At 31.0% G+C, this 9430-nt stretch overlaps 2 protein-coding genes and 1 long non-coding RNA gene across 7 annotated transcripts in view; all 3 read right to left on the bottom strand.

Moving 5' to 3' along the window:
* On the bottom strand, window positions 1-1284 carry LOC138939504 (uncharacterized). The gene has a single exon (XM_070307343.1). The coding sequence runs from the start codon at window positions 1282-1284 to the stop codon at window positions 1-3; it is 1284 nt and encodes a 427-aa protein (XP_070163444.1).
* Window positions 1285-1342: 58 nt separating this feature from the next.
* On the bottom strand, window positions 1343-1861 carry LOC138939312 (uncharacterized). Its single transcript, XR_011447826.1, has 2 exons — window positions 1773-1861; window positions 1343-1393 (listed from the first exon to the last, which is right to left on the bottom strand). It is a non-coding gene; the product is annotated as an uncharacterized lncRNA (long non-coding RNA).
* Window positions 1862-6014: 4153 nt separating this feature from the next.
* Window positions 6015-9430, bottom strand: part of LOC138939577 (uncharacterized) — an 88581-nt gene continuing 85165 nt past the window's right edge. For 3 of the 5 annotated variants that reach the window (XM_070307462.1, XM_070307458.1, XM_070307460.1), the window contains 2 exons: window positions 8577-8792; window positions 6015-7400 (listed from right to left, as the gene is read on the bottom strand). In XM_070307462.1, the coding sequence (XP_070163563.1) occupies window positions 6098-7400; window positions 8577-8770 (1497 nt within the window). In that variant the 5' untranslated portion in view covers window positions 8771-8792 and the 3' untranslated portion in view covers window positions 6015-6097. Of the gene's footprint in view, window positions 7401-8576; window positions 8793-8848; window positions 9044-9220; window positions 9426-9430 lie in introns of those variants that run through there. The other 2 variants (XM_070307461.1, XM_070307463.1) reach the window with 2 other exon arrangements.

The raw sequence follows: 9430 nt of genomic DNA, 5'->3' as shown, positions 1-9430 counted from the left end.
TTAACAACCGTATTCTCTTTGGCAATCGGTATCATCTTCTATCAATCGTCGTTTATAATAATCGATTTGATCTTGGGAGAATGTTTGTCCGATATTCTTCGCAGTGCTTCTAATGTATTTTTCTATTGTGTCCTCACTCACAGGTTTGTAGGGAATAATTTTCATAATAATATTCGCTTTGATAAAAAAATCTTTTACTGAGTTTATAGTGTGGTTAAGATCTACGCGCGTCAAATCGTCATCGATCTGCTCAACTTTATAGACGGCCAATATGGTAAACTCCCGATTGCCATATGCTTCTTGATACGCATTAATATAGTTTATAACGAATTTAGAATGCTCCGCTCTCAAATTCTCCAAGACAATAAAGGTCGGAAACGAAGATGGGGGATGGTATCTCCTTCTTTTGCGTAATTTTTTTTTTATAATGTCCACCGTGTATGGTTTGTCGACGCTTGTATCACCGACGAGAGCTACTACTTTCAAAGGAGGTGTATCTCGCTCAAGATATCTGGTCAAGGCTTGTACGGTAGCATCGTGATCGAGTATCCCTTCCTCCACTTCGACAATAGCAGTCGCAAAAATGTCAGCGTACTCATCATTCTCATCCACACCCTCGAAATATTCATCCGCAGCATCGAAACGAAAATAAAATTGAAATAACAATAGAGGTAGAGTTGATATTAATAAGATTATAAAACATTTTAAACATGTGGAACATTTCGACGAACGTTTCCTTCGATGAATTTTTACTTTCATATCGCGAATGTCTTCTGGTTTTTTGTCTTTTCCAGCCTTATCGTAAGCTTTCATAAACATTGGTTTTGAAGGAGTAACTTTTTGACGCGTTGATATCAATTCTGCAGAATTCATGGTGTCCATAATTTCCTCATCATCAGTTTTCGGTCGACTATCTGATATAAACGTAGATGAATTATTTCCAATATCGTGAATATTTATCGTTGAATCTGTAGATTCTTTGTTTTCCAAATCTTCCACTTTCTTAGACATCTGTGTTGATGTCAATTCTACAGAATTCATAGAGTCCATAATTTCCTCATCATCAGTTTTCGGTCGATTATCTGATATAAACGTAGATGAATTATTTCCAATATCGTGAATATTTATAGTTGAATCTGTAAATTCTTTTGTTTCCAAATCTGCCACTGAAGATTGAAAGGTTGGCGTAGGCGGTGGCGCAATCCCTTGTTCAGAAGAGTTTATGAAGGAAGAGTCTGCAGAGGACGTAGGGGATGATTCCGTAGAGATTTCGTAGAGTTCCATCATAAACTCGCTAATAAGCGAATCCGGTAAGCTCTTTACTCCAGTTTTAAGTGGATAATTACATTCCGTAACTTTTCTGTGTGCTTCATATTCTGCTAATACCTGGCCTCTAATATTTTAAAATAAAAGAACGCTTGGTCAATGACGTGTCACATTTTATCTTTCTTAGTTAATTGTACGTGTTAAACCTCGCGAATAATCGCGTTACGTTAAATATAAAGACAACGTTCCAATATTTATTTTCAATTAAAAATATTTCTAAATTTTATTGTCGATGATAACAATACAAATGCAAATACTATTACTTTTGTATAAATAAATTTTTCATCTTACATTTTCATCTCGAGCGATTTAATCTTGTATAGAAATTGCCAAAATATCTTTACTCGAAAAATATATAATTTTTAATTATACAAAAAAATAATACTCGCATAGAATTTTATTCTAAACAATTCTTAATAATTCAAATAAAATCTAATTATACTCACTGTAATAATTTATCCTTAGAAATTGATTTTGATATGAAATCTGCAGAATCCATATAGTCGATAACTTTCTCGTCTGTAGTTTCCCCTTCATCATCTGATACTATAGGTGTAAATGAAGTTGACGCAATTGAATGTGAATCGTTGGAACGTTTTGTTAAATTCATAATTTTACTTTGTTTCATATTTTCTAATCCATAATAGTCCCAAGACAAACTTGAGCTTTCGGATGGTGTACGCGTAGACGTTACTTTATTATTGTCATTATTTATTTTAAAATTCATTATTTCTTTGCACTTCTTTAAAAGCAGGAAACTTTTTGAATCTAAAACTGTTTGTATTTTTTTGTACGTCTCTTCCTGCATCTCTTCTTTCATATTTAGTTCCTTATTTAGTTCCAGTTCCTGAAAATAAAAAGATGGTTAATTAATGTCATATGATATCTTATCTTTTTGAAATAATCGCGTGTTTAGTTTTCGAATCGTCTTGCGTGCGTTTCATAATGAAAGCGCCATGTTCAAATATTTTATTGTATTTATTAAAAATATATTTATATATTTTATTGCTTTTATCTTAATAATAAATATAAATATTATAATTAAAATTAGTGAACTTCTTATTCTGCATTCTTGTCTCAAACAATTAAGCTTTATGTAAACATTGTTTTAATTGCAATGAGATATCTTTACTTGAAGTTGTAATTTTTAATTATATGAAAAGATAATTGATACAAATGTAGTATTATTCCAAACAATTCTTAATTTTTTCTGTGTACTATGCAATATTACAATCGTAATTCTAATCAAAGAATATATGCGATATAGCTCATAATTTAAATCAAAGGATATAATATTTAACATAAATATCCTGATCCAATAAAATCTGTCTGTTGTAATGGCTGTCCAACTTAAACAATTCTAATTCTTCAAAAGTCTTTAAAGAAGAAATTTGCAGGCTAGATAGAAAAAAAATTCTAATCACCTCGAGAGTCAATAATTCTTTATATAATTGTAAACTGAAAGAATCTTCAGTATAACCATCCTTGGTCTCCTCTTCCATAATACAGGATCTGAAAAATTTTTTGCGAAAAATTTGAAACCAGCAATTTATTAATAACATATCTCTCAAGTTACTTTGATATATATTTACGCTTTTTTGTCTTTTTTATGAACCAAAACGGATATTTGAGAAATTCTTAATCAAAGAATTTATATGATATTAGCTTACTCTTATTACAAATGACTAATGTAAATCTTAGCGAAGAAATTAAAATAAATATAATCGCGTTAATGCTTCTGTGTTCTCATTGCAGCCGTATTGAATTATGATGTCAGAAGCGAGAAATCATATGAGTTTTATTCTTATGCAAAATATATCGAAGATATTAAATTTTTTATAGATATGTCTTTTGTTTGATAATATAGATAAATACGCCGAAAACTCTCTCTCTTTTTAATCAGTAAATTAATAATAACTGAAAATTTTAATCAGTCGTCTTAAGATCCATTTTCTCTAAAAATATCCATGCAGATGAATTATATATGCATTTATTAATACAAAATATAGACGGTGTCTCAGAATTCGCGAACACAGAATGCACAGCGTGATTGTCTGTGCTAAAAAAAAAAAAAAAAAAAAAAAACTTTTTTTTTCTCTGACAAAATTATGTCGGAATATTTTATTTTTAAATGAAAACAACTTTGAGCTAACAAATGAGCGCGAATATCTTAAAAAATATTTATTTTTCTCAATATACAATATTTCGCAAGAATAAAAACTCGAATATATATAATACGATGTATTGAATGTAGCTTTATTTGGAATTAGCGTATTTGGTTTAGTTCCCTCACTGACCGATCGCATGTTTGGCCAATTATCCGAGTATAAGGGAAGGCTTACTGCAATTTGTATCTCACCTGATCGTCGATATTTTGTTATAGTATCCTGATCTGAACGCTTTAGTAGAGATTCTTTGAGACACGTCGTTAACAAAACCGTTCATGATGCTCATAGCTTCACCGGGGATTCTAGTGTGCGGATGTACTTGCTTCAGTATTTTGAAGATGTAAGCGTATATTTTTTTCCTCTCCTTCTTCTTTTTCGTATCCGTCTTACTCATGTTCTTCTGGACTTTGCCTACCTTTTTTACTGCTTTCCTGCTTATTTTCGATGGCATGATGGAATTACGTAGCGAAATTCTCAACGTACGTAGTTGTCTATCGAACAAAGTCGGAGTATCAACTTATATGATTTTCCGTTCCCGACATTATAATTTAATATAGTTGCAGGGAAGACACACGAGTCTTAAGAATCGTAATTTGGCTTTAAATCGTCACGAAATCTTACCACCGTGCAATGCGAACAAATTATAAATCACATTAATTAAAGAAATCACATTAATCGAAGAAGACGTCGAGTAAAATAGAAACTAATAAAAATCCTTCATACGTTTGTTATTATTTTTTTTTTTTATTATTATTATTACTTTTCGAGCAATTCTGCTGTGTTGACAATCGCGTATTGACATGCTCGATAATACGTTCGGTCAAGTTTGTCCCTTTTTTATCGCACAGTACTGTCATATTTGATTCTGATGTTTCCAACAAGTTTCGAGACAATCTCAATTTCTGCTTGGATATTTCTGGCGAGGATAAGCAGCTCTCAATGCGACGTACTTTTAAGCTGACTCAACTATTTTGATTTTATGCACAAATCTTTATTTAAAGAACTTATTTCACACATACACATAATCATTTATTCGTAAATATGTATAAAAAGTACAAATATAAAGTGGCAACATCATAATCTAATTTATGTCCGTAATCAAAAGTTTCTTCTTACATATAATTTTTATTACACACACACACACACACACATGCAAATAAAAAATAAAAAAAAATTGAGCAAAATACAGTTTCAAAAAATGTAACTAACAAGTTCAATGCACTTCTTCTACAAGAATTCGTAATCTAAAACACGAATGTTTGTGATAGTTAATACATATATATTTATAAGGCACACACTTTTTTTATAATCTATTCAGATTATATTTAATTTACCAGATTTATAGTTTATTCTTCGTTGTTTCAAGAGATTTCGCACGCTCTGATTTTTCTTAATTTACATACTTCTTCTTTTATGATCTATTTATTCTGATTATATTAAATTTACCAAATTTATATAGTTAATCCTTTTTGTTTTAAAATTTCGCACATTTAGATTTTTCTTAATTTATATTCAACATACTTTCTAATCTGCAACATATTAGCTATATTTATATACTTTGAAGAGACACGTCTTTTACAAATCAAAGTCTATATAGTTTTTATAATTAATAAAAGAATACAAAATATTTTTTAACAGCGCTGTAGTAACAACGTCACGGTATAACTACACATAGTAGTGTCACTGAACTATCGGTACTTTTGATGTTGTGCCAAGCCATATGACTCATCGTCATATTGATCGTTGAGTATCGTTTTGTCAACACTCGACGTTCATTCGTTGGTTCTAGAAGCAAGAACCAATCACGTTCGATTGCTACACGATTGTTTCGCTTGAACCCATTGTATAGCGCTTAAATTTCATATACATACATACATACATACATGTATATGCACATAAGCGCCATATGGTCAGTTGGATGATCAACGCAAGCGTACTAAAATTTGTTCTCGCATAAAAGCGACATTACTATGTGTTATACTGTGACACAACGTAACGTAGCTATTTAAAAAAATTTAGCGTTTGAGCATCACATGTCATTATGAAAATTTATACATACGCAATAACCACGAACATTTGTTTATAAATCGTCGTTTTAAATGTGATTATAGAATAAAATTTAGCAAAATAAATTTTTTAGCAAAAAATATTTGAGATGTTAGATATGTCGGGAATCCTAATCGATTTAAGTTTATTTAATTGTGTGACGCGTTAATTACACGTTTCATCGGATGTACGCTAAACAACGTATCACACATTATCTCTTGCAAAAATTATCAATCACTTTTTTTAATACAATTTGGATGCAATACATACAAAAATTTCATCATGTATCAAAACCGACACACTATGATTATGTGCAAATTGACTTTTTACTAAGCAGCAGATTTATAATTGAGCAACATGAAAATGCAATTCAACATGTTTCTAAAGGAAAATAATATTTTAATAGGGGAATTACCCTTCTTGAGATTATAACAATAAAGAATGTAAACAGAGAGAGAAAAAAATATATAATATTTTATTGAATATTATTATATCAGTCATTAAACAATAATTTTATATAAGTCTTGTCACCTCAGAAATAATCGTGTATAATCTCTTTATTGTCTACCAATCACCTGAACTTTGCCATAGGCTCCTTTGCAACCAGTATTATTTTCTATCAATTGCTGTTTAATAAGGGCAATCTGATCTCGAGAGAGTGTTTTCTTGATATTTTTCGCCGTGTTTATAATGCATTTTTCTAAAGCTTTCTCGTTCAAAGGTTCATAGGGAATAATTTTGATATCGAGATTTGCGTCGGCGAAAGTACTCCTTATTGTGTTTATACTTTTGTTCAAATCTATGCTACGCGTCGAATCGTCACTCATTTGCTCGACATTAAAAATAGCTAATATGGTACCGTATCGATGTCCGTATTCCTCTTGATGCGTTTTTACAAAGTTTATAGTGTCCAACAAATGCTCTTCTCTCAAATTTTCCAATACAAATAAGTCCGCGCGCGAAAAAAAGAAACGATTACTATTTCTTTCATGAAAGTTCTTCCTTATAATTTCCGCCGTATATGATTTACCGACACCAGTACCACCAACGAGAGCTATTATTTTTAAAGAAGGTGAATCTTGCGGAAGATACTCAGTCAAGACTTCTATGGCTCGATCTTGACCGAAAATCTGTTTTTTCAATTCTACAACGGCAGTCACAAAAGTATTACTGTGCTTATCATTCTGATCATCTTGCAAAGGTACGAAAAACAAAAGTACAAATAACAAAATTGCTACAAAAAATACACGAAGTACTTTCTTGACTTTCGAACACTTTGAAGCATTTTTAGAACGAGTTTCTTCTTTCGTATCTTGATAGTTACTACGTTTCTTATCATCCTCAACGTTTTCGTTCGTATAGTCTGGATTGTCGTTTTGAGTCTTAGAAGTCTTCCAGAGTTTTCGTCTCGTAGGAATCAATTTTGTATCGTCGTCCGCTTCTGCAGGTTGGGATTCTAAATTGAAGACCGATCTCAACATAGTCGTGCGTGCTTGCGCGATTACAGCGGCGAACGATACTGATTCTATAGAGATCGTTTTCGATAAATCCATGCATCCTGGAGGATTCGTAGAATCCATAAGTTTTTCAACTTCCGTAGCTTCCGCACGATTGACTGTTTTCATAGGTGCGGATGTGGACGATGTAGCATCGTGGATAGATTTTGGTGAATCTGGATATTTCTCTACTTCCATATATTCCACCTGATCGTCCGCGGGCATAGGTGCAGGGACAGATGGTAGCTTATCAATCTTTAGAGGCCAGATATGGTCCGAAACTTTACTAGTTCCGGACTTGTCGTAAAAGATATACTCTGCTTTTTTTATACGTGCTTCCATTTCTGATAATATTGCCGGTCTCCTAGATTAGGGAATAACAAGATACTTAATTAATGCCATTTGATATCTTATCTTTTTCTGATAATCGCACTTCTTAATCTCTAATCTTTTCATTCTCCAATTGTCTTGTCAGGTTAAACGAAAGCACTAAGATTTTATTGTTTTAAAAATATTTATAAATTTTATTATCAATAAAAATAATAAATAAAAATACTACTATTAATATTAACAAATTTTTCGTTTTGCATTTCTATCTTAATCAATTATGGATATGTATATAAAAAATGTTTCAATTGCAAAAATATCTTTACTCAAAAACTATAATTATAATAATTTAATAATTCATACGAATTATTAAAAGATATAGAAACAAGCAAATAAAATTTGATTAATAAAGATATTAAATTTTTGCGTATCGCGTGATATTAAGTCCGTAATAATTTTAACCAAAAGATATAGGTATATATACAGGGTTGGGAGCGTTACTCTATAAAAGTAACGCGTTATCGTTACCGTTATTTTTTGTAAAAAGTAACTCGTTACCGTTACTCGTTACTGATTTTAAAAAGTAACGCGTTACCGTTACCGTTACTTTTTCGTTACGTTTTTGTTTTTTGTAATGCTAAAATAAGCTGTTAGATTATAAAATTATTTAATAATCAATATTAAATATAATAATCTATGTTACAATTAAAAATTCTAAATTAGTCTCTATATAGCAAGCGTTTTTCACATTAAACTTATTTAATAATTCTAATTTTTTATGTTAATATCTTTACTTTTTAATACACTTATCTTTATAGAAATTTAAATTGTAATTTACAAATTTCAATTTTGTCGAAAATTTTTATCAAACATTCTTTTTAAATATTGATAAGAGAAATATTGATATTATTAAGAGTGTGATTCCAATATTCACTATCAGTATTGTAAAATCTATAATTTACATTACTATAGATTTTCAGTACTGGCAGTGACTATCGGAATGCAGCCTATGATAAAAGGCTACAAAATATTTTTCAAAAAATACATCTATTGAATAGATATAAGATAATAAAGAACCAAAAAATAACGATAAAAATAACGGCTGATTCTTTACCGTTACCGTTACAAACAGAAAAAAGTAACGATCGTTACCAAAAAAAAGTAACGATAACGCGTTACTTCCCAACCCTGTATATATATATATATATAATACCTTGCATAAATGTTTGGATATATTATTTGCTCGCTGTAATGCCTGTCCAGCTTGGGTGACTTTAATTCTTCAGGGGCCTTGAAACAATGGATTTGGCTGGACGGAAAACTAAACGTCCTGATTATTCTACGCGGTGATTCTTGTTCCGATTCAAAGGAATCATCGATATTCAGAGCCTCGAGTTGCTTTTCCATAATATGAGATCTGAAAGATTTCCTGCACAAAAGAAATTGATTAATTAACAACATAACCCTCAAATTACGATGACATACACTTTACTCCGTTCGTCTCTATTCTGCAAATCGAGGCACGCATTCGAGAAATTTTTGGTCGAAGAATTTACTTGATATTCGTTTACTTTTATATATTGCGAATTATTAATATAAATCTTAGGAAAAAGGCTTAGCAAATTGAGACGTCAGTGAGAGAAATGAATATATAATAGCGTTGGAGGGATCAGAACAGAGCAATAAACGTTTTTCAGCTGAACGATATAAAGACTAAAACACAAATTTTCACGAATTATTCTATAATCATTAACATAATTTTTTAAACCACTTGGATATTAGTTTACGCGATAATCGTTACGTTTTCAAATTTATTATCAGTGAAAAAATTCTCTCTTAAAAATCTTAATCATTCACCTGTCTTTTTAAATTCGCGATAAATTATCATATAAAATATAAAATTGCGTAAAAATCTGCTGTTTTCCGCGTGTCTTATACTTTATCGTCTCTTCGGAAACGCGACTATACCCCTGTTTCGCTCCGATTACCGAACATGTAAACGCGCACGAAGTCAGGGGCCGTTGAAAATCGTATTTCGGCCCTGAGGACGCAACGAGTTCGGACCCT

This window comes from Polyergus mexicanus, unplaced genomic scaffold, assembly GCF_030449975.1.
Source record: "Polyergus mexicanus isolate NDT 795.1 unplaced genomic scaffold, iyPolMexi1.0 SCAF_14, whole genome shotgun sequence".
NCBI classification, from domain to species: Eukaryota; Metazoa; Arthropoda; class Insecta; order Hymenoptera; family Formicidae; genus Polyergus; species Polyergus mexicanus.
Note: the sequence above shows the minus strand (reverse complement) of the source record. Positions and strands in the feature narration are given on the sequence as shown.

What these genes read in the sequence shown, in the direction of transcription:
- LOC138939504 (XM_070307343.1), bottom strand. Translation starts at nt 1,284, where the DNA reads ATGGAACTCTACGAAATCTCTACGGAATCATCCCCTACGTCCTCTGCA.